The sequence below is a fragment of the Tachypleus tridentatus genome, chromosome 3, assembly GCF_004210375.1.
Source record: "Tachypleus tridentatus isolate NWPU-2018 chromosome 3, ASM421037v1, whole genome shotgun sequence".
Classification (NCBI taxonomy): domain Eukaryota; kingdom Metazoa; phylum Arthropoda; class Merostomata; order Xiphosura; family Limulidae; genus Tachypleus; species Tachypleus tridentatus.
This window is the reverse complement of record NC_134827.1, coordinates 86121721-86147977: the sequence shown is the minus strand read 5'-3', so window position 1 is coordinate 86147977 and position 26257 is coordinate 86121721. Positions and strand designations below refer to the sequence as shown.

Below are 26257 nucleotides of genomic sequence, written 5' to 3'. Positions count from 1 at the left end.
GTAAAAAAAAAAAAGGTGACAATGACAACCTGTGACGAGCGCGTGTTCTGACGTGATATTTTATTCTATAATGGTTTTATTTTTAGGTTCATCAAATGATATATTTTTATCAATCTTTCAAAAAATGTTGGACAAAATAGTAATTTTATGTGAAGTTTCAAAAGTAATTAACTAAACAGTAAATAATAATTACATCTACAAAGATTCTGTAACTTTTGTAGTAATGACATATTTTTTCGAAGAAAGCGATGTATTTCAGAAAAACAACAACAAAAACTAATAAGAAACACATAAAAAATAAATGTGAACACGATTTGTTATTCAACAGAATTGAACCACACTTTATCAGAGTTCTAAATTATTTATTTTGCGTTATTTGATTTACAGTCTTAAGTATTTAATTTCCAAGCATTTAATGTACAAAAAACCCACTTTTTCCCATACTGAAATCCGCGACAAATGGTTCACCTGCATTTTTAAGTGAATTGTATAAATTCCTTTACTTTTTTCGGTCAATGTTATAATAGTCAGGAATCTCCTTCAACTTGTTTTAAATACTACTATTTAAATAAAATATTAGCATTTAACTTCCCCGTCACAGAATCTGTTCGTTGGTATAAAAAGAAATTAATCCATTTTTTGTTTTATTTACCAAATGTTCCTATTTCAGTGTTATCCTAACAAGTCAATATTTTTGTAAGACCGAAAATAAATTTGTCCACATGTAAAACAAAACACAACTATCAGATTGCTTCTGAAACGACGCTTTATTTACACACGTTTTCAAACACATCAATCTGTTTTTAATACTAATAATGCATATATATATGTTTTTACATAAAAGCACTCAGATAAAACCTTTGTGAATAAACTCTAGAAACGATTAAAAATACGTTTTACATGTCACCAACGTCTTACTCCAGTTACGTGAAACAGATTTCACGTACATCGATATATAGAAACATGCAATTATTTAAACACTCACAAAGGTTAATCTCGAAACCTCTCGGGGAAGTGGAGGAAGCCTGCTTTGTTTAAAGAACCAAATTCACAACCGCGAGGATCGAGAGATAACCCTTCGACTTACCTTGGTCCAGCAAAAACCTTATATGTATCTGTTTAACAGTACCCGATCCTTAAGCAACTAAACACTTGGCAAAAGAACGTTTGCCAGCTATGATAATTTCCGCTTATAATACTATAAATTGTACTTACAGTCAGAAAGATAAAATTACTACAGTTTTACACGCTACGGAAAAAGCAACAAAGCGACATCTTAGTTCAAATATATACCTAATTTTAAATGCCGTCTTTAAAGTGAACGCTTTTCTATCTTGTCGAGCGCTGTCGTTATAGTAAAACACGTCTCATTTTAGGTTAAAAGAAATGATTGTAATACCTTATAAATTTCACTCTGTGCAAACAAACAGTAAAACAATTCACACCGTGTTTTATAAGAAAACAGCAATAATTACTTTGCTAAGGCACTATGTCACTTTTTTATGTCTGGTTGGAATTATCTATTCAGAAATTTTAAGAAGCTTTCAGTTTTACGTCCAATCCATCGAGGCACTTGTAGGTGAATGCCGCGCGGCTCTTAGCGCCCTCACGTGGTGCAGTGGAGTGTACAAACCAAGCCAACATCTTCCTACAAAACCCTATGAACTTTGAGCGTATAGTTTGTTTTGTGTGGCAATAGCTTCACTGGTTTTAGAGCCATATTGGGTTCTTTGTTGTGTCTAATGCGGGGAATCGAACACCGTATTTTAGTTCGTAAAGTTACTGGTGTCGCACCAGGGGAAAGTTTTACTGGCGCTGCATACCAAAACATCTATGGAGGTTTTTACTTTTTTTTTATATTCATCAAATTTGTCCGAAAAGCTCCAATACAAAGATCATGGGGTTCTGATATCAAGCTGTGCGATCACACGTGTACATCCACCTGTGCCTACAACAGAACACAGTACAGGATAAGTCCTAAAACATTTAGGGTATTTTGTAATTACAATAATTCTCTAAAACATAAGCTTACTATTTCTGACCTATACTTAGCTTTCACCAAGTATGTTCTATATCTCACACAGGATAGATGAGAAAGCAACACGAGTATTCGATACGTTTGTGTGAAACTTGTTCGATTTTAAATAAAGTAAAATCATTTCTATTGTCACACAGCGTCATCTGTAAGCACACACATGAAAACAAAAGAAACTGTAATAATCTCAATTAAAACTCAAAATTTTATACTTGAAATCAAGCTCAAGTTGTCCAGGAGAAACTACAGTTACTATTTAATGACGCTCTGTGGCAATTTCCGATTTCAAAAGATAAATTTATGTACAAGAACTTAGTAAGTACTTGGTGCACTTACTATTGTTATGTTCAAACAAATAATGTACAAAATAGGCACAAGAACTATTTATATCGTTTTACACGAAAATAAGTAACTTATGATCTAATAATATGTAAGTAAACAAAAGTAAAAACACTTTGGAAAGCAAATTAAAAATACAAAATGCGTCATAATTTTTATAGCTTCTTATTAAAATGTGTTGGGTTATAAATGTAACATTATTTACTGAATAACACATTATAACTTCACAAATAGTTCACTATTTAACAATTTAAACAAGCAATATTTTTCATAAACATTTATCACAAATACTTATTAAGCGACTTAATAATATTCATAATTGATTATTTTTACAGTTAGATAAAATCATAAAACATAATTACAGAAACTTGTAATATTTTTTATGACATTTATAGCCATTAACTTCCTTCTCCGAGGATGTTAGTTTACAAATATTTTCAAACTTACCACATGTTTGTTAAAGAATTTTTCTCAATTTTCAGATTTTTGTTTCCACTGATTATTATTTGTTTATACTACCATCTTCAGGGCCCATTACAAATTAAATATTGAGCAAGAAAATAATTTTATGTCATGAAATGCTATCACGCAATAGTAAGATTGCTTTTCTCTCGTTTTTTTTTGTTGAAAACTGTAATTATATTTTCTAAAAAAATTAACGAATATTAACTATAAATGTTTCCATAACAACGAGAGGATGATTTATAATTTGTTTACATTGGTCAAGTTGGTGAAATTTAACAACATTTGACTTTTTTATTATTACGTCCATTTCCATGAAAAAAAACGTTATAAACTATGTTTAACTTAGTTCGCTTAAGTTACTATATTTCTAGAGTTTGTTCAACTGAAATTATTGATAAATAATGGTTAGTGTCTTTGTATTTTACAGAACATAGCTGTAAAAATCACGAACCTCATTCACGGATATATGGATCTAAAGATTTCATGGCATTTTGTATATCTTCGCTGTCATCTTCGATTTGTGGTTCAATTGTATCATTTTCATCGTAGTCAGCTCCAAAAACTGTCTCATCCTTCACACCGGTCGTGTCCCATACCCGAATAGTTCCGTCATATGAGCCAGTAAACAGCTTACCCTTTATTACCTGAAAAAAACAAACAAACCATAAACAGTTTTATCTCATGGTTATTCTAAGTTAGAGAAAATTTGTCTTCGGTTATCAATAAACCAGCTATAATTACTATCATATCCCGAAACTCACGAATATTTATCAGTTACTGTCAAAACTTCCGACATAATTATGATCTTCATCCAGATCCGTAAAAGATATTCATTCTTTTTAGTTTGCCGTCATTATAACTGGAAAAAAGGCTTAGTGCTCACATATTAATCGGTGTTTATTAATGGAAGATCCCAAATCGTATCCTGAATCTCTGGTTGTTTGTAGTTAAACACAAAGCTACACAATGGGTTACGTGTGCTTTGCATACTACAGTTATCGAAACTCGTTATAATATTCTGTCCACAAAAGAGAAAACGAATATTTTATCCGTTACTTCCCAGACCAGCGATTCTCATTTTTAGTAACCCGAGGACCCTTTTAACTTTGAATTTATTTTGCGGAAAAAATTAGATTATATTACTAGCTTTGCGGGGTTAATTACAGACAAGCGAAAAACATATATATATATACACACAAACAAAAGCTCTACGGATCTCGTGTTTTGATATAGTTTCTCTTTATTCAAAACTATATAACGTTATTTCTCTTTAGCCTTATCCTGTATTTACATAATCAAGTGACTTTTGCCTTAAAATTTCATGAATGATCTCAATTTAATATATTAAGTTTTATGATTAAACCATTTTCGACTGTATGTATGTGTAATAAGATGGATTTTCGGGGGGGGGTATTAAAACGAAACTTTAGACATTAGAAAGCTCAACACAGGTTTCTAGAGATAGTGTTGTTTGTTTTTCAATAGAATAATATCAAATCTTCATTATGCGTTACCAACAGTAATATCGATGCATTTCAATTTAATATAATACATTGACTATTAAGAACACTTATTGACATACCTATTAAACATTAATGAAACTGTCTTTTGTTCGAGTTAGGTAAATTTTCAGTATATCTATGTTTTTTTATAAGTTTTGTTTGTTTGTTTTTGGATTTCGTGCAAAGTTACATGAGGGCTATCTGCGCGAGCCGTTCCTAATTTAGCAGTGTAAGACTAGAGGGAAGGCAGCTAGTCATCACCACTCACCGCCAATTTTATGCTACTTTTTACCAACGAATAGTGAAATTAATCGTACCATACTAACTCTCCTACGGCTGAAAGGGCGATCATGTTTGGTGCGACGGAGATTAGAACGTGTAACCCTCAGATTACGAGTCGAGCGCCTTATCCACCTGGCCACGCCGGGCATTTTTTCAAACATCTCTGTGTTTTTGGTATAACATTTTGATACTGTTATAAAACATAATGGTAAACATACGGTCGTGCTTTCTTTCAAAAAGATATAAAGTAGCATATCTGAGTTTTAAACTGTTTATCAAGTTTCGTATTGGAGAATTAATTATTTTTAATTACGTTTGTATGTTAATTAAATCGATAGGTTTGTATATTTAACAAAGTTCTTGGTTTAAAAAACAACACTGAAAATATCAGAAGTACATTTCTTTTTTACAAATCGTGTAATAATTAACTGGAAACATTTTTCAGTGCTTGAACCTATCATCTGTTAAAGTATGTCGTCCATAGTCGTATTTTGAAGACACCGTCACACTGACAACAACAACAAACACAGAATTGTCCTGATGTATTTCCACTAAATGTTTTTCTGCTTTCGTATCTTATGGATTTTTTTTTGGTAGCGTTGAATAGCTTTCTTCAAACGTGCTACTCTTGTTATTCAAAACACACTCACTGTTCTTGTGTGATACAGTTTTCCCATAACTTTCGTTTCTTCTCATGTATATTCTACGATTCAAAACAACCACTGTATTTATCCCACTCATTCTGCTGAATGTAATATATAAAATAAACATAACTCACTTCCATGCACATGATCGCGTGTATGTGTCCACGGAATGTGCGCTTTAACGTGCCTGATTTAGCCTCAAACATTCTGGCCAGCTTGTCTCCACATCCAGTGTACACTGCAAAGACAAGAATAAATAAACCCTAGTTAAAACTAACGAGAAAGATTTCCATATAATGGTAAATAAAACATAAATGTATGGAAACGATTTACCAGAATAGTCTGAGTATTATTAGACAATTCTGAGAACCTGCGTATGAAATAACAGAGGAAACAATTTCTTGGAATAGTCTGAGCATTATTAATTAATTCTGAGAACCTGCGTATGAAATAACAGGAAATAATTCATCGGAATAGTCTGAGCAGTAGTATGTCAAACATAGAGTCAAAACGTATTGGCTTCAACCTTAATTTTTGATGGCATTAGCACATGGTTGCTAGCTTCCTAGTTATTTTTTTTCCAAAGCAAATTTAGGGTTGCTCATTGCAAGAGCATTATTTTTTAGTCATTTGTTTTAACTATATCATAATTAACCATTTCATGCACTATATGTAAATAGGTATGTTTATACCTTATTTATATGTATAACTTTTATGTTGTGTTTTCCTTTCAAACACTAAAACTTATTTTAAATTACACCTAACAGTATTGTAACTTTCAACTCTTTCATGAAAGTTGAAAAGATACTCGTTTGGGTGTAAAACTGGTGTATATAGGCGTCTAGTTCCTGGATCGCCGAGGTGTACAGTACCACAGAGACTACAATTTAAATCCTGAAAGAGAATACCCGTTTGTGTTAATCTTTGACAAATTAGAAGAAAAGTAATTAAAAAAAACACATTTGCAGTTTAATTAATATAATATTATATCAGGGCTTCCAACAACAACCACCTGAACAAAGTATGTCTGACCAAGCTACCAACAAAGTTGTTCTGCAGAGACAGGTGCAAGCCCAACTGATTGGCCCATGTGTTATTTCCCAAGGTTGAATCCGAGGTTTTGTTATCTATTTTTCCTGATACGTAAACCTGGATATGTTATGCAGCGCCATCGGGAATCGCAGATTGACATGACAAGTGAAACAACCTTGGTTATTGCAGTTGTAATACATATAGTAGGATAATACGTTGATTGAAAGAATATTTATCTGAACTAGCGCATCAAAGAAACATGACTTAATATGAAATTGAGAGATTATAATACTTGTTCTCTTAAGAAATCTGTTGATCATATCGTGGTTTGGAAATTTCTTTATACAACAAACTAATGCAGAAAAAGGCTGCGTAATTTTATAGTATATATAAAAATACATATAACTGAAATTTGTATATCACGGGTTTATTGATTCTCAACATTAAGAACATAAAAATATTATTTTTGAAATGCACACTAAAAATAAAGCTCCTCTAAAGCTTCCTATGTTTTACTAACAAACGTAAAATACTAACCAACAGTCTGCTAGTCTTCTAATGTTAATTTCGAACCAGGAAGTAATTTAAAATCAAATATGTCTATGATAAATAAGCCACGTGAAGTTTACACACACTAAAATATACGGCATGAGAAACCAAAGTGGTCAGTTTCACCAATCGTTGGTAAAAGAGTAGTCCAAGATTTGACAGTGGGTGATGATGACTATCTGCCTTCCCTCTAACCTTACACTGCTAAATTAGGGATGGCTAGCGCAGATAGCCCTCGAGTAGCTTTGTGCGAAATTCGAAAACAAACAAACAATCCTGACTGACATCCAATTTCTTGGTTTTGAGTTAAGCAGGGAAGCTGAATGTATTTCTAATTTACTACTAGTTATTTATATATTATGCTAATTGTCAGGTAGTCAGTCCTACAGCGATGAATAATTAGCATTATTTTATTGAGTATTATCTTTGTTAAAGACAATAAATCAGCAAGCTTCAATTCAACAATTTTGGACTAGGCTGACCAGCTAATCTACAAGCACGTAAAGCCCGGTTTTGAAATAAGGTGTTTCATTTTTATTTTTAATTTAAGGCGCAAATAAAGGTTGGTATTTCTAGAAAAAGTTATTGAAACAAAGAAGAAACGGCTTTTGACGTGTATGCTATTTTTACATGAAAGATCATTTGATGTAGCTTTAGAAATTACACAGCTGTTTTCAGAAATGTAAAAGCGCCTTTTCTTTGTGTTTCTGAACGTTTTTTTTTGCTATATATCATGAATAAGAAACAAAATGCAATGGGATAGCTTAGCAAGAGTTGAATTGGTTAATCTATAATCCAGTTGTTTATTTTCTTTCAAATAATTGCTTAGTGTACCGGAGTTACAGTTATATGTTTATCTAAATACCTACGTGTGTTTTAGTTTGATGCATGTGACGTGTATTGTTGGACATGTACTGCGCAACGCCCACTTGTTCTCTAAATCTGTAGAAGAATCTCGAGAGCAAGAATCAACAAGGTGTAGTTTATGTATTTTCGAATATTGTTGAAAGCTCGAGAATCTCGCGTGAATGGTATATAAGGCCACCGTATCGAGAGACAGTTATGTATTATTATTGGTCAACTACAGTCAGTGTGCTATAGGATACATATTTACATCAAATTAACCTCTAAATTCAAATTCAAATGTCCCTCGCTGATACAGCGGTAAGTCTACGGATCTACAACGCTAAAATAAGGGGTTCGGTTCATTTCTGTAGGCTGAAAAGATAGCCCGATATCGCTTTGCTATAAGAAAAGACACAGAAGCTAAACTTTCCGGGTTTTAAAATAGTAATACGTTAAGTATGTAACATAATAAATCGGAGACTCGTTCGAAACAAATTTTAATATGTAACACTTGGATTCTTGACTTAGCTTTAAAATATTTTACCATTCCGTCTTTAGACAATTAAAATCGAACAAGACAAAACCTCAATACATCGTAATAGTTTCCAATGATATCGATCGATATGGATAGGAAAGTGAGTTCTCAGGTTGTGTTTGTTCAGGGAGGAACTAAGTTCTTAGGTTGTGTTAATTCAGAGAGGAACTGAGTTCCTGGGTTGTGTTAATTCAGAGAGAAACTAAGTTCTTAGGTTGTGTTAATTCAGAGAGGAACTGAGTTCTTGGGTTGTGTTAATTCAGAGAGAAACTAAGTTCTTAGGTTGTGTTTGTTCAGGGAGGAACTAAGTTCTTAAGTTGTGTTAATTCAGAAGGGAACTGAGTTCTTGGGTTGTGTTAATTCAGAGAGGAACTGAGTTCTTGGGTTGTGTTGGTTAAGAGTATTTTATGGCGCAAAGTAACTAGGCTATCTGCGCCAAATATCCGGTAAAAAGTTAAAATTAAAGTAAAATTCGTAAAAGAAAATTAAGGTAAAAAAAGTTTAATTTTTGAATTAAAAGAAAAACATAAATAGCATTGAAACCAATTTTTACATCTAGTCAACAGCAGTAAGAGAAAAACTACAGTAATACAAGTTGTAAAGGACTTTCTGTAGCATAATTGTAATTATCATAACTCGCCAGGTAAGTTCAAAAACTACCGTTAGTCGCCTGAAGTTGGCTTTTCCAGTCCTGATTCCGAATTATTTGACGTTATGGATAGTTTAAGAAAATAAAGTAATAAAAGTTTTAAAAGATTTGTGGCAAAATTTTAATTACAACCTGCCAGGATGACTAACGGGTTATTCAAACAGTAGCGTTAGTCACAAGAAGTTGGTCTTTCCAGTGCTGGTTTAGAGTTATTGGACCTTGCAGTCATTTTCTAATTTCAAATCGAACTAGATGGACTTTGATTCTTAAAAGGGAATCCCATTAAAAAAGGTCTAATGTATAAATTAAAAAAAACTTAAATAGCATTAAAAAGATTAATGGCCTTTAAGAAACTGAAAACATTTCCAAGGTGAAAAATGTCACCATCACAAATAACAGTCTAATGTTATGGACAAACCTTGGGACAGAACATGTTTAAAATGGTGCCGTTGTTGAGAGTCATAACGACGGCAAGACAATAAAATGTGGCTTATTGTGACCTGAGTGTTATACAGACAACACATTCGTGTATCAGTCTCAAATAAATGAAAACGACGAGTTGAAAAACTGTGACTAATGCGTAGTCTAGCTAGAACAGCTTCCTCTTTCTGATCTTGACGGAAGCAAGATGGTCAAAGTCCAATAGAGGGTTTTATCTGGAAAAGCTTGTTTTCACGTTGCTCACTCTGAGTCGACTGCCAACTGGTACGGAGCCGAGCCTTGAATACAGCCCCATAGTCCACGTATGGAACAGTCACAGCAGTGATAGTGCCAGAGCAGATAGATTTAGCTGCGGTGTCGCCGAGCTTGTTCCCGCGAATACCAAAGTGGCCCGGTATACAGAAAAACTGGAAAAAAGTAGATGTTAAATAAAAATGGGCCAGTTTGTTTTGAATATCGGTGAGAACTAATGTTAAGCGATTCCAGGGCCAGTAGAGAACTAAGCGAGTCAGTATAAATAGTGCAGTTTGAGTACTGCTTAGCTTCTATGTGATCCAGGGCAAGAGAAATGGCGTACAGTTCAGCAGTGAACACAGAAGCTGTAGAGGGGATTCTGCACGCAACCATCGACCCACAACAAACCATGGCAGAGCCCACACAGTCACCTGACTTCGAACCATATGTGTAAATAGGAATCGTTCGAAAGATGTTCAGCAAATAACAGACAGTATTTCCAATCAGCAATGTCTGCTTTTCTCAGATGACTTAAAGATAGGTCACATTTGGGTACTGTAAGAAGCCATCGTGGGATGGGCTGACCAGTGGATACAGCAATGTTATCCAAGGACAAACCCAATTCATCCAAATGAGCCTGGATATGAAGGCCAAAAGGAGCAATGGCTGATCATCTGTTTTAAAAAAGTATGGCTCACCGAGGAAGGATAATTCAACCCCAGGTGGGATGCTTTGGTAAGGAAGAAAGTTTCGAAGCATACAATAAAAACAGCTGCAAACGGCAAAGGTGTAGATGAGGTTCGTGATACTAGGTGTCCAAACCATGGACTGGGGAAGTGCAAAAGGCCCTTGTTTAGAGCCAAAGTCTCTGATGATGAATGGGGTCCAGCATTTTCAAAACCGAGGTCCAGGCAGAGCCATAGACCAGAGTGATCCATAGTCTAGTTTTGATCGAATGAGAGCACAATACATCTTTAGCTCAGAACATCGATCCGCTTCCCAAGTGGTGGAAAAAAGGACACAGAGGATGTTCAATGCTCTTGTACATTTGACCCGTAGCTGCTTGATGGGTGGTATAAAGTTCAGCTTACGGTCAAACATAAGTCCTAAGATATTTGTCTCAGGGACAACAGGCAGCACAACTTCACCAATACGGAGTTCAGGGTCAAGACGAATACTACGTTGGCGGCAAAAGTGCATGCAAATGGTTTTCGAGAGAAAGAAGTTAAAGCCATTCGCTGTGGTCCACTTCAGTAAATGATTGAAAACAGTCTGTAGCGGTCGCTCAATATACCTCATGTTCGACGACTGACATGAGATGTAAAAGTCGTCCACATAGAGCCCATTTGAAACAGTAAGAGGGAGTTGTTCAGTGATGGCATTAATCTTTAAAATGAAAAGCGTGATACTCAAAACACAGCCCTGAGGGACTCCAAGTTCCTGTAGAAGAGAACGGGAAAGTTTCAAGCCCACATGAACTTGGAATCGCCTGTCCATTTAAGAATTTTAATGAAAATGGGCAAATGGTCACGTAACCCATATATATGCAGGTCTTACAAAATGCCATACCTCCATGTTGTATCATAAGCCTTCTCAATGTAAAAGATTATTGATATAAGATGTTGTCATTTGAGAAAAGCTTTTCTGATTAACGTTTCAAGTCGGATGGGTGAGAGAAGGTTGTTTGATTCGAGGAACCAAAAAAGACGAGCATTAACCATTCTCTCGAAGGTCTTACAGAGACAGCTCATCAAGATCCTTTCTAGGCTTAGAGAAAGGTGGAACAATAGCCTGGCATCAAGCATCAGGAAAAACAATCTCCTGCCAGATCTGGTAAAAACAATCAGAAGAATAGCAAGAGAAGTTGGAGATAGATGGCGCAGCATTTCGTAGTGTACATTATCAGGTCCGACTGATGAAGGGCCAGTTTGAGTTCCACCAGTGTAAAGAGACGATTATAGTAATAGAGACAATCAGCTTGAAAGGAAAAAGGTGATCGCTCTGCTCGATCCTTGATGTCGAAGAAGGTGGTGGAAGAAGCAGAAGTGCTAGATACCCGACAACAGCTTTCACCTAGAGTACTGGCGATGCCCTGAGTTAAGCTACTTCCTTGCCATCAGAGGGGAGCAGAATCTTGTCCCGTATGACTTTGGAGCTGGTGAAAGAAGGTATGCTGGTTGTGAACTTAATCCAAGATTTCTTCTGGTTTTGACATCTTACCAACCGAGCATGTGCATGGGCCTGCTCGAAAGCGATGCGTTGTGAGAGTGTGGGATGCCTACGAAAAGAATCCCAGGCCCGTTTTGAGCTTTCCGTGTCATGTAGCAGGCAGGATTCCACTACGAACGAGGATATCGTAGAAAACGTATCGAGATTTTAGGAATACATTGAGCAGTTGCCTGTATAATACAGTCAGTTACTGCTACCACACAGTCGTCTATTGATGGCTTGCAGACGATGTAGGATCAAGTTCTGCAGGAGCAGTGAAAGAGGACCAGTTTGCTTGATCCAGCTTCGACTGGGGCACGCGTGTCGGATGGCATCGACCACGGCCAGTCTCTCTCAAAATTATAGGAAAATGATCACTACCTTGTAAACTATTGTCAACCTTCCATGAAAAATGGGAAAATAGTGAAGGGGATCAAATTGAGAGATCAATAGCAGTAAAGGACTGACTAGGTGCATGAAAATAAGTAGAAAACCAGTATTGAAAAGAGAAAGGTTGTCATTAGAGAGCATACGCTCTACAGAGCGACCCCTACTATCAATATCAGCACTTCCCCAGAGTGGATGATGTTCATTAAAGTCCCCCAGGATTAAAAAAGGGAAATGGCAACTGTTCAATAAAAGCATCAAAGGCTGATTGATCACAGGTTCCTTCAGACAGTAGGTAGAGAGACAAATAGTGATAGTATGACCCAATGAAACACGGATGGCTACGGCCTCCAATGGTGTGTCAAGTGGCAAAGACAGAGTGGGCACAAGGTGATCGACCAGCAATGCCACCCCTCAATGCACTCGTCCTTCAAACAACCTGTCATTTCTGTACAAAGATTTCAGAAGTGTTGCCTTTAAGGAAAGACATACAGGATGGTAGGAAGTAATCAGTGCTTTAATGTCATCCACATTAGAACGTAAACCTCGACAGTTCCATTGTATGGATGTGACCATTTTTATTAATGTGTAGGCGAATTGGGTGGAGAGCCCTTCTGTTTACAACCATGTTTCTCTTTACTGCCTTTATTCGAGGGAGGTCTATCGACCTCCATGGATCCTGTCCTTGGTCAATTGGGCAGATCTTTGCTGTTGGAAGAGGATTCCAGTGACTGAGGACGTAAACGAATGATCGTTTTGCATCTTGGAGTGGGAGAAGAAGATGTACCCAAGGAAATGCTATATCCGGAACCAAAGGATGTGGATTTCGGAATTTGCTGGAATGTGTGTTAGAGACAGAGATGGGTGTTGAAGTTGATTTATCAACTTTTTTAACCATGGAGGTCAAAATACTTTTCATTTGGTTTGAGAACAATTCTTTTGGAGGTACAGAGAGATCCGTCTGCGCTCCCACTGTAGTATTGGAACAAAGTGCAACAGCATATGTCTGAGATGAAGTGGTGGACAGTAACTTTCGAGCCTCAGGGTAAGTAATGTTTAAATCGTTTTCAAACGCAGCACCTCTTTTTATTCCAACCATTTAGGGCTAGAACAAAAGTAGGACGGGTGAGAGTCATTGCAATTGACGCAATGAAGGACTGTTTCACACATTGAGGAACCACGATATGATGTCTTCCAGTGTCTGCGGTTCAGTCATCAAAGCAGGTGGACGTGGTGATGCAAATGTCAGAATGACGACATTGGTCGGCAACATAATTCCATCTTTGCGAGTGGGAATACGCCTCACTGCAGAAAATCCTTGGGGGGAGAAACCAGGAAGAATCTCTGACTCGGGGATGTTCTTCAAATTTCTCTCAACAATAGCTTCTCGTGATGAATTCAAAGTAGCTTGAGGTGTAACCTCAATAAATATATCCCCAATCGCCTTTGAATGCAAGAGGAATTAAATGTGTTGAGATGTGGATGTTTTCACTAATATGTCACCAGGGCGAAGCTTCTTTACTGACTTTGGAGAGTCAACAAGTCCCTCTAGTCTCTTCTGAATGAAAAAGGGAGTCATCTGCCTTAAAGGTTTGTCTGAAAGAGAATGCTGTATCAGAAAATGAGGTATAAAATGTGTTACAGATGTTGAAGATTGCTGCTCAGAATCTTCAAGACGTGCTCGTTTACCTATGGACAGTTTTTCATTATTTTATTTTATTTAAAAAAGTTTTTATTTGGAAGATCCATAATAAAAAAGGAATATTTCGGTGCCCACTGACCATCATGGAACCCTACGAGGGGATGCACTACAATGCCAACCAAGAACACTGCATCAACGCCAGGGTATCGTGAGCACTATACCTATACCATTATAGACCAAAGTGGTGTGTTAGGGTTGGACCCTTCAACCACCAGGATCCTCCCTCTCCTTCACGGGTCACCACGCACGGCAAAGACGTGGATGGATGTTTAGATCACAGAGGAGGTAAACTGAAAGCACAAAACCTTCCCTGGGAGGTCCCCTCTCTACGTACAGCATTCCACACAGAGGGTACTGGTTAAGAGAGGAACTGAGTTCTTAGGCTGTGTTGTTTCAGAAAGGAACTGAGTTTTTAGGTTGTGTTGGTTCAGAGAGTAACTAAGTTCTCAGTTTGTGTTGGTTCAGAGAAGATCTGAATTTTCTTATTTTGTTGTTTTAGAGAGGACGGAAATACTTCTGTGTTAAGTGCTTTACATTTTGAAACTAATTTTTCTCATTAATGTTTTTTTTTTTAATTTGTTTTTGGTGATGTGGGTGGGGAGCAGAAAATGATTTTGGAGCAATCAAAGACTCCTGCACTTAACCGATACAAAATTGAATAGGTTCATTTCCCCGGTAATGCTTAAAACCCTATCTGTAGGTCGTGAGGTAAGTGCCTATTAATAAATTCGTGGCAACAACTTTCGTTAAATTAAATACATACCCGCGATACAATGTGGATTTTTTCTTATTGTGATATAACTGTTTTTTTTTTCTGTTTTTAAGCATAAATTCTCACAACGGGAAATTGCGTTGTTTATATCTTGAAGAAACAATATATTGAAATTAACATTCTTTTTACAATGTTTTGTTTATTTGAACAATTAACAGTCAATTTTCCTTTTTCATTGAGGAATTCAAATATCAACTTGATGGCGGTATCGTTTGGAATTTTGAACACGTTATACACAAAATGGATAAATGTTGGCCATAAGATATTTGATCTTTTCAAACAAAGTATACACTTAGTTACATTAGACTTATTCTTACAGAAGATGTGACTTCTAATAACACAGGCCTATACGGTTTAGTTGTATTGAATTTTTGCATATTCTACAGTAATTTCTGAACACTGAATCCGAAAATAATGTCCATTTTCTACATCACTTGCCATGTGTACTTTTACATAAGTAAATCATTTTCACTGAATTCGGGTTACATTTTGTGATTCTTAAAATGTTGACAACCATTGGCTATAGATTTCTCTTGACCAATCGCGACCTAAAAGTCTTATCGATTGTTCTAGAACCCAGGAGAAATACATCACTAGTTTATAAAGTGATATAAACTATCACAACAGGTAATATGATGCGTTATTTCTAGATAGAGATTGCTTGTCCGTGGACTTTGACATTATTTTTTCTTTTGATTATAATTTATCTGTCGTTATGACAGCAAGAGTTAGTGTAATTGACTCAGACATATTCTGTTCTGTTTGTGGCAACTTTGTTGTAAATTTGATCTAAGTAAGAGTTTTCTTCCAGATTTGTAAAAAGAATACGTGTTAGATGAAAAAAATATTATTTTCGAAATATATGCAGCTGATTTATAAAAAATTCGTTACTAAAACCAAAACAACTTTTATGAATTTGAAATTATAAATTTGAAGGTGTGTGTTATCAGTAGTATATGTAACTACATATAAGAAAACGAAATAAAAATTTAATAGATAATGCATTCATCTGTACATATGACTGAACAAGAGCATGTCATGTGATAAAAAATACAAGGTTATTATGATTAGAAGATATTGATTCATCATTTAGGTTGTTATCGAAAATTTTGGCAATAATCCCAAAAATACAACTCTCAAGTTTTGGTTACCTTACAAGAAACACAACTGAGTGATTGATTTAAATTGAGCACAAAACAACTCAATGGGCTATCTTTGCTCTGTCCCCCACAGATATCGAAACCCAATTTCTTGCGGCGTGATTCCGCAGACATTGCTGTGCCACTGAAGGGACAAGAAACACATGACCAGGTTTTAAAAATACAAAGAACAACAAAAATGTTCATAGAAACATATATTATTAACTTGTTTATTTAATTAAATAAAAATGTGAATAAAAAAAGAATATTATTCCAGAGACAGGTTATCTGACTTTTGGGATTCAGTTTACTATCTTTTAGCATTTACAGTCTTTCAACCAACCTGATACATTGTTTTCAACAAATATACTCGTTTATGCTTAGAGTAGAACTTAATAACATTTTATGAAAAGCACATATTATATACTCAGTAGACACGTAGTTAGATGTTAAATATTTCATACTCGTGACATCTTTAGCATGGTTCAAAAGATAAGAGTTCAATTGGAATATTTGATCAATAAATAGTTTTTGTTTTGCTTCTTCGTAATTTTTATACCTGAATTCAGAAACCCTGCTCCTTCGGTTCTGGATACAATAATATATTTATTCACAGTTTATTGTAACTCGTTATAAAAAATAACGGAATTCGCCTGTTTTTTTACCCATTTCCAGTGTTTATTAGGATTTCGAAATCTGGTGCTTTCCTTTGGTTTGTTTTGAATTTCGCGCAAAGCTACTCGAGGGCTATCTGCGCTAGCCGTCCCTAATTTAGTAGTGTAAGACTAGATAGAAGGCAGCTAGTCATCACCACCCACCGCCAACTTCTGGGCTACTTTTTATCAACGAATAGTGGGATTGACCGTCACGTTATAACGCTACCATGGTTGAAAGGGCGAGCACGTTTTGTGTGACTGGGATTCGAACACGCGACTCACGGATTGCAAGTCGAGTGCCTTAACCACCTGGTTATGTCGGGTCGCTCTCCTTTGGTGTAACACTTTCTGTCATTGGACAAGTTCTGTTTAGATTATTCAGTAAGAAAGATAATTGAAAGCCAATTAGTAATGAGAACAAAAGTGGTCTATTTATCTGGCTAGAAGTTTTATAAGTGCAACTTTTATGTGTCTAACAAGTAATGTACCAGCAGAAGTTTCACGTTTTCGCTAATTTTCTTGTATGTATATATATATAAATAATTGTATTTGTCGTATCTCTGCTGTTTCGTCGAAAACACATATTCAACATACGCATACATTTACAGTACTGAACATAACATAACATAGTACATACCAGTACTAACTGGTTAAACGATATACTTTGCATAGTTTCAAATCATTTCTTAATTAAACTTTCAAGAACATTCCAAACGTAGAGATAGCGCTCAGAACGGGACGTCAGAACTCCCTCTAACGAAAGCAAAAATAAAAAGAATAGCCAACAACAACTCAGTTTTTATCATTGTATCGACTGGAATATTTAGCCATTCCATTAAAGTACTGGACACCTAACATCGTTGTGTTCATAGGATATTTATGCAACGCATCGGAATACTAGATACCAAATACTGAAAATTACTGTCTACTGAAATGTGTACACCATAAATCAGACACTGAATACTTACTAACACAGAGGTTATTTACATGTTCTATTAAATTATCGGATACTTAAAATCACACACTAGTACATGTTACAATAATTACACCTTCCATCATCTACTTTAGAAGCTATCGAATATCACACCTGTTAGGACACTAACATATTCCATAAGCTTGCTAGGGTTTCAGAAACTTAAAATATCACATTGCTATCTACTAACTGACTCACATATTCCATTAGTTAGCTATGGCGGCAGATACTAAAATATTTGACATTTCTATATACTAAATGACGTACAGCGGTATGTCTTCGGATTTACAACGCAAAATCAGGGTTCGATTCCCCTCGGTGGGCTCAGCAGATAGCCCCATGTGGCTTTGCTATAAGAAAACACACACACACAAACACACATACTAAATGACTCACATATTCCGTCTAGGTAGCGGATACTTGATACTGTGTGTTTGTGATTGCGGTATATCCTGGTGCACTCTCCAAACTCCATTACCCACGCACGCGCAGTTTGATCCGAACTGCACGAGTACATCATTCGATTATGAACCTGTAAAAACAAAGTAAAACATTTAATGTGTATTTACGTTAAACCATTTAAAGATGGCTGGTTTTTAACATTTTGCATGTATTCAATCAAAAACAGCCATAGTAACTTAAAGATGAACAGTATTTATGGATAAATATTGTTGCTATTTTTTTTTCCTACAGATGTCACTAAATACAAAATCTTATGAATTATCAGGCCACGTGACAGAGTAAAATATTATAATGCTAATAACATTCTACGAAAACGATCACATATGCAAGAAGAAAAAGTAATTAGTGAATTAATTTATTATCAAGTGAAAGCAGAGTAAATGTATTTCTTTCGTTTGTAAAAGTGACTAAGAAACATTGTTTAATGTCTAAAGAAATGAAACTCTAAATTGTCATTTTCACAGAATGTTATACGTTAATTATCATATTTGCTGAATGTTAAATGTTAAAACATGATAAAATCTATTATATATTTATTTATTTACAATAACAGACAAAATCGCTTTTTTGGCTTCCATCAGACTTGGGCCCGGGCATAGCCAGGTGGGTTAAGACGTTCGACTCGTAATCCGAGGGTCGCGTGTTCGAATCCCGGTCGCAAAGTGTATTATCATCAAATGTTTCATGAAAATACAAAAAAAAAACGAAAAACAGACAAATAAATTAAAATCCTACGTAAATTCTAAGTTCTATATATTTCCAGCGAACCGAATATTATTATAATATTATTTCTGAATTAAATATTAATATTCGGTAATGAGTCTCTTTCATGTTGTTTTAATTTCTAACAAATTATGTTCTTCCTTTTTCAACATTTTACTGAAACTAAAAGAAATATCATTTGTATCGGACGATATACAAAACTGTGTGTTAATTTAAGGCTAAAAGAAACTGTGATTATAATTATCTTTCACTGATTATTTTACAAAATTAATGAAATATTAATAAAGCACAAAAGGTGAAGTGATGGCATCTGCCGAAAGGCTTCATCAGCTCTGTAGATGCCAGTTTTGTCGTGTTTTTTAAAATTTCGCGCAAAGCTATTCGAGGGCTATCTGCGTTAACCGTCTTTAATTTAGCAGTGTAAGAGTAGGAGCAAGGCAGCTAATCATCACTACCCACCTTGGGGTACTCTTTTACCAACGAATAGAGGATTGACCATCACATTATAGCGCTCCCAAACTGAAAGGACGAGCACATTTGTTGTGACGGGGATTCGAACATGCGACGCTCGGACTGCGTCTCGAGGGCCCCAACCGTCTGGCCCTTAGATGTCAGATGTGTGAAGTTGGCATACCACAAACTATTCTTTGTTCTCACTTTTAAGTTCCGGAGCTGATAATTTAGGGTTTCTTACGCCAACTTAGACCATCCTGGTCTACTTTTTCAGGTAACAAAATATGTTCCTGCGCCAGTTACACTCAGTAAACAGTTATGACAATCTGGAATATGGTAGAAATTAATTATTTTAATGAAATTTATTTATTTAACTGTACTTGAAAATGTTTATTACATCAGTCAAAATCCTGTACACGTGTACAGGATGCTACGTGTACTGATACTTCTGTACGAACACCAATACACTTGATTACACTAAGAGTACAATGGAAAATAAATACTTACTCCTAACACTTGGAAAGTTGTTTGTTGTTTTTGAATTTCGAGAGTTATCTGCGCTAGCCATACCTAATTGAGTAGTGCAAGACTAGAGGGAAGGCAGGTAGTCATCACCACCCACCGCCAACTCTTGGGCTACGCTTTTGCCAACGAATAGTGAGATTGACGTCACGTTATAACCCACCCACGGCTGAAAGGGCGAGCATGTTTGATGCGACGGGCACTCTGCTATTAACAGGATATACTGTACAAGTTGTAACTATTATTATCGAAGACCTGTAAATGTATAAAAAATAATAATGTTGGTGCAGCATAGAAGTTCTCAAATTCTTTATTTATTAATCTATGTAAAGCGTATGGCAGTACGAGTGCTAATTTAGTCTTGGTGAATACTCGTCTCGGCAGTATGAAGGTTTAAAAGTGCTATTTAGTGTATACTCGTATCGAGAAAAATAGAAAGGAATGATATTTATTCCTAACGCGGGCGTGAGTCACTGGCTGATGGGAAAGGTAGCATAAAAGTCACATTAACTTTGAATGTGGTTTTTTACCACATTTTAATGAAAACTTAAAGGTTTTCAACAGAAACGTATTTATTAAAAAGTCATTTTTAGCTGAAGCAAAAGTTGTACACAAACCGTTTTAGATATTGAAAAATGCACTTCTTCTGTTTCAGGTACGTTTTATTAATATGGTTGAAAAAAACAGCCTCCTAAGATGGAGTAAAATGGCCCAATCGAACTGACAACAACTTCAGTTGGAAATAAATGTTGCATTCGGCAACTGCGTCTAAATATTTTAAATCATTATTTAATGGTCTCTTGCAGTGATTGAGAAGACTAAGTGCCATCATATTGATGACGGACAGTTACGAAGCGTTTGTTGGAAATATACTACACTGATGCTGAGTGAGACGTCTCTATATAGATGTATGTCTGTGTGTTTCGCCCTAAGTGATCTGTCAGGGAATATTTCATTATTTATAATTTCATTGTTCAAAATATAAAAAGTGCGATTCTCTGAACAATTTACTAATTCATTACCTTATATTAAAGTTGTTGAAAAGAAGATAAAACACACTGCTCTTTCATTATTCACATTTTTGCCTGTCCACTAGTATATTTTTTCATAAATCAAAATAGCTACATACAGTTTTCTCTAGATGACAGTATGTCATAAGTAATGACATACACGGGTGTCTGTTTTATCGAAATGGACCGTCTTACCTTACTTTCCCCCTTCGTATTTATAATGTATGTTTTTGTCCTTATTTGTTCTCACCTGTGTTCTTAAACTGGTTATTTTTGTTAGGCAATACATCCTTCAGTAAGAATTAAAAGAGAGATAAAAGCTGTTGAAGAATAAACAAACAGTAAGAGTTTTTTTGTAACAGAACGCAGTGCAAATAAAGTTAAATTAATTATTTTTGAAAGTTACTTGTTTATTTGCATTAAAACTTTCGCCCAAAGCTACACAAGGCCTATTTGCACTTAGCTCCTTCTAATTTGCAATTGATGGACTAGACTGAAAACAGCTAGTTAGCAGTTACATTCCTTCTAACCCCATTCCCCAGTGGCACAGTGATATGTCTGCGGACTGATGTTACTAGAAATCTGGTTTCGATATCCGTGTTGAACAGAACACAGCTCTTTGTGTAGCTTTGTGCTTAACAAACAACAACAGTATTTCCAATGATATATCGGTTTGAATTAGGGAAGACAATTTTGGTCAACAGTACTCACCTCAACTTTGGGGTTATTCTTATTTGGCAGAAGAGGTGAGTCTTGATAAAGCCCCCAACACCCTTGAGTGAGGACTTGTTTCCAGAGCAACGGGGCGTGAATTATAAATTATCTAATTTGCAGTATGAGACTGTAAGAGTTGAAGTCAGTTCTTTTGTTGATTAAAGTGTTACTTTTTCATTGTTTGAACAATTTTTAGCTGAAGAAATAAAAGCAGGGACAAAGTTCAGGAAGCGAAGGGGAGGACAGAAAATATTTAGCACTACCCCCCTTTTCTTCATTCTGTTGAGGTAAGCAAAACAAGACAATACTTAATAATGCACTACCATGTACTTATGATAAAGCAAGTTAGTGGATAATATGTACTTACCAGCAGGCTGAAAATCGGGCCTTCATGTCCCCTCAATTCCTGCAGTAGTTCCCCTGTTGAAATGCTCCAGCAACATATCATACCATCTCCGCCACCAGTGTAGAGACATTTAGCATTTGTATCTGTGACCAAAGCGTTGACTGGCAGCTTATGTCCCTTGAAAACCTTGAAATACATAATATTTTATAGAATTAAATAGCGAGGCCTCATTTTAATCAATGAACGGTAGCGGATTGAGGACGTCACTAGTAAAAATAATTTTCACTTGTTTCTTGGTAACCAACAGAAATAATTTAAAGTATAAATAACATGTACTTCCGCAGGGTCTCCGAAAGCGTTCTGTTTCAAGAAGAAATAGAATCAAAATTAAGAGTAACAAATATTTTTGTTTCTTGTTTTTAAAGTTCATATTCCATTCTGTGTTGTAGCCTACGGAATCCATAATCTTCACGAGATTCATGGCATACGCACGCTTTACTGACAAATTGCAATTGTAGATGTCACTTATGTGACGTCATTTTACTGTGTATTGAATGATTGACAGACAGACAATACACTACTGAATAGGGAGCGAGTGGTAAAAACTGGTTACCCCTCCAGACGACTTTCAGCTGTCTTTTGGGAAAATGATAGCTCGTGCTTCCACGAAAAAAACAACAACAAAAAACAGTGACTATTTCAGCTAAAATAATGTTCAATTGTTTTTCTATAAATATGATAGTGTCCGTAAAATTAATGTTAACTTGTGTTGTGTAAATCAACCCGTGAAAATATAAGTAACATAATGCTAGTTTGTATTATCTATAAAACAACAAATGAAAATATCTTTAAAAATAATGTAGATTCTGCTTCTTATAAACAAATATAAATAGTAGATAATCAGTAGGAAAACATTTATTGTAATCAAAAAGGGAGAATATCACTAAACAGCTTGCGTATCATGTAAACTGGCAAAACCACTGTCATTAGAAGTAATGTATCATGTAAATCTGTAGAAACTACTGTCATTAGAAGTAATGTATCATGTAAATCTGTAGAAACCACTGTCATTAGAAGTAATGTATCATGTAAATCTGTAGAAACTACTGTCATTAGAAGTAATGTATCATGTAAATCTGTAGAAACCACTGTCATTAGAAGTAATGTATCATGCAAATCTGTAATCAGTAGAAGTGATATTTGTTTGTTCTGAATTTCGGGCAAAGCTACTCGAGGACTATTTGCGCTAGGCGTCCCTAATTTAGCAGTGTAAGATTAAAGGGAAGGCAGCTGGTCATCATCAGCCCCCGCCAACTCTTGGACTACTCTTACCAACGAATATTGTGATTGACCGTCACATTATAACACCCCTCCCGACTGAAAGAGCGAGCATATTTGGTGTGACTGGGATTCGAACTCGCGACCCTCCGATTACGAGCCAATTGCCTCAACCACCTGGCCATGTAGGACCAGAAGTAAGGTTAGCTCGTGTTTTCTGTAAATCGATAAAAGTAATTATTAGTAGACTTAATGTTAGCTTGTATTTTCTGTAAATCGATTAAAAGTAATTATTAGTAAACTTAATGTTAGCTTGTGTTTTCCTCTATTGGAATCAAAGTCTGGTTTCTAATCTTGAGTCAGTGTTGTGTTTAGGTGATTGATGCAATGTTTTTATCTTTTTATAAAATTATGTCGCATAATTATGGTAATAGAAGTTTTAAAAATAATTACAGTAGTTTTTTTTTCAGAAGGCTCTGAATTCTTGCATAAAATGAATTAAAAATAAAAGGACATGTTTCCTATATTAAGCAGCGCACTATATTAATAATTGATTTAAAGATAGGAAGACTTGTAATTATATCCTAAATTAAAGTATCGTTTTTCTAAAAAGTCTGTAAATTGAAATTTTCAGGCTCGTTAGGTATCTGTAAACTTGAATAAATGACGTCGATTTTGTTTTTATGTGATGCATCTGACTTCAGTGCATTTACAATAGTAAGTTACCGGCAAAACAAACATTTTTTTTTCCTTCTGAAAGACCAGAAAATAATTAAGATTCAATATGCCTTTTCATGAAATACAAGTTCACAATAGAGATAGGCCTATAGGTGTTGTGTATTAACAAGTTTGGTATCATCACTGAATAAACTTGTACAAAGTTTACTCTTAACCCTATTTTACAGCTGAGAATAATTTCATATGCCAATGGCAGGTACGGCGTATGTTAAGTTCAGTTTTTGTAACAGTACTCACAAGCTTGTTTTGTTTTCAGATAATCGCACAAAACTAGCTCTGCATGAGCTGCCTGCGCTATAGCCATCCTTAATTTTGAATTGATAGACAGGAGGTGCTGTTTTGTGAATTTCGCGCAAAGCTACTTGAATGATAGAGGGAAGGCAGCTAGTTAACACCATCCACCACCAACTCTTGGGTTGCTCTTTTACAAACCCAAAGTGGGACTGACCGACACACATTATAGCACTCTCAGAGCTGAACGGGTAATGGAATTCCAGCTCAGACTAGAGGGAAGGCAGCTAACAACAACACCTTTTGTCAACTATTGGGCTACTCTGATCGAACAGTACGATTTCACTGTCGCTCTTATAACGTACCCACACCCGCAAAAAATGAAAGAGCGGATCGCGACTTGACAACACTGGGACGCGAACCATAAAGCCTTAATGATAATACTTGAGTAACTCTTTACTAAGGAAAGAACACCAACACCAAAATGTGTTAGTATTTTTGGTACTCTATAACAACTAATTTTATGATGTTAGTTAATTTTATAGGTAACACTTACACATCTCAGGATACATTACACGGTACAGTTCTACAAAAGCTGAAACTGCTACGTATCTCTTCACATGCTAAACTACCCTTTATATGTATTATAAAGTTAGAGGAGCCGCGGTACTTTTGAAGGTCACATATTTTATATGATATACCATATGATGTTTAGCTTATTTATAAAATATTTCTTCTGAGTTATTTTCAGTTTCAGGGCCTCTTTTATCCAACAGTGTCATAATTCAATTTAAAACACGTGAGCTGTTTTAGAACTACTTATATGTTTCGCCTGTAATTTGTATTATTTTCTTCATGTAACTTACTGTAATTCATTCACAACATTGACTAAAATGCTTAATGCATATAATTTTATTATCTGTTATAACTATATTTTTGTTATAAAGATTATTTTGTACATTCAGCTTTGCATATGGATTTAGAACTAGCCTAAATTTCCTAAGCAGGTCATCTCGCAAGATATTAATGGGATTAAGGCTGAAAATATCGCTGAAAAAAGGTTACCAGTTAATGAAACAAAACATTCCAATATTTGTGTTAGTAAAAACGTAAGATTAGCATTGTTAATTACCTATAATTATTAGTAGGTTGAATTTTAGTTCTGCTGTATGTAGGTAGTTTGTTCTGATGAGCAGTTAATAAGAATTTTAAATAATTTTCTAAAGAAGCTCGTTTGAGATGGGAAAGTTGGAAAGGATAACAAACAGGATGAAAACAATGTATCATTATAACATACCTGATGAAGGTATTCTAACATAACTCGCTGACAAGTTCAATGTACTTTTTAATTTAATGTTCCAACGGATTGGGGGGGGGGGGTGAGAAACTGTGGGCGATTACATAAATAGTGTGGTTGAATGGCAAACTATTCCTTAGTGTTTTTAAAGTTCTACATACCTGAAGACAGGTTCCAGTATCAAAGGACCATGATCGAGCAGTGCAGTCTGCGGAACCAGTTATTAAGATGTCTCCGACACAGATACTTTGTCCGACAAGTGGGTTGTCTTCGGCAGGGATGAATATAATAGGATAGACGCCTCTATTGTGACCCTGAAAGATTTTTCGATATACTTTTCAGTAGATAAACTTTTAGTGTACAAATATCTATAGAAATAAATTATTTACACTGTTAAGAAAATGTTGATGTATTTATTAACATTTTATCAATATTTACTTTACATGAAAATATAAATTTAAACACTGCAAAATTAAACATGTGGACTGAGTTATCTATAGTCTTCTCCTGTGCTTTTCCTGGTTTCCAGATGATGTTTCGAGTTTGCGCTATATATCCTTAAACTGATCTCGAAACCAAGATAAGAGGCTGGATTAGTCTGTAGAATACTCACTCCACAAGTTGAACACGAACTTGGACTCTATAAAATAACATGTTGAATACGGACACACTGCTGAGGTCCTGTATTTCCAAACAAACAACTAAACTTACTTAAAAACACCTTCAAGGCAAATCTAGAATAAAAGTAATTGTTGAAGTAAGGTTCACTGAAATTTGATTTTTCAAACACTTGTTTTTATAAACAGTACATGACACCGATTTGTAACTCGATCTTCACCGGATATGACTGTCTAAACCAAGGTAGTATTACACTAAAGTATACAACACATAGAGGAAACAAATCAATTTTATTACAACACAACTAAACACATTGATCGTTAGTGACTGTGGTTACAACGCAACTGAAACACATTGATCGTTAGTGACTGTGGTTACAACGCAACTGAAACACATTGATCGTTAGTGACTGTGGTCACAACGCAACTTAAACACACTGTTCGTTAGTGACTGTTATTACAACATAAGTGAAACA

General features: G+C 35.4%; 1 protein-coding gene across 2 annotated transcripts in view; it reads right to left on the bottom strand.

Moving 5' to 3' along the window:
• Nucleotides 1-752: 752 nt before the first annotated feature.
• The window catches only part of LOC143247398 (uncharacterized), a 40619-nt gene continuing 15114 nt past the window's right edge, over nt 753-26257 (bottom strand). For both annotated transcript variants that reach the window (XM_076495410.1, XM_076495409.1), the window contains 5 exons: nt 25326-25478; nt 21642-21806; nt 17787-17922; nt 5402-5505; nt 753-3483 (listed from right to left, as the gene is read on the bottom strand). In XM_076495410.1, the coding sequence (XP_076351525.1) occupies nt 3292-3483; nt 5402-5505; nt 17787-17922; nt 21642-21806; nt 25326-25478 (750 nt within the window). In that variant the 3' untranslated portion in view covers nt 753-3291. The remainder of the gene's footprint in view (nt 3484-5401; nt 5506-17786; nt 17923-21641; nt 21807-25325; nt 25479-26257) is intronic.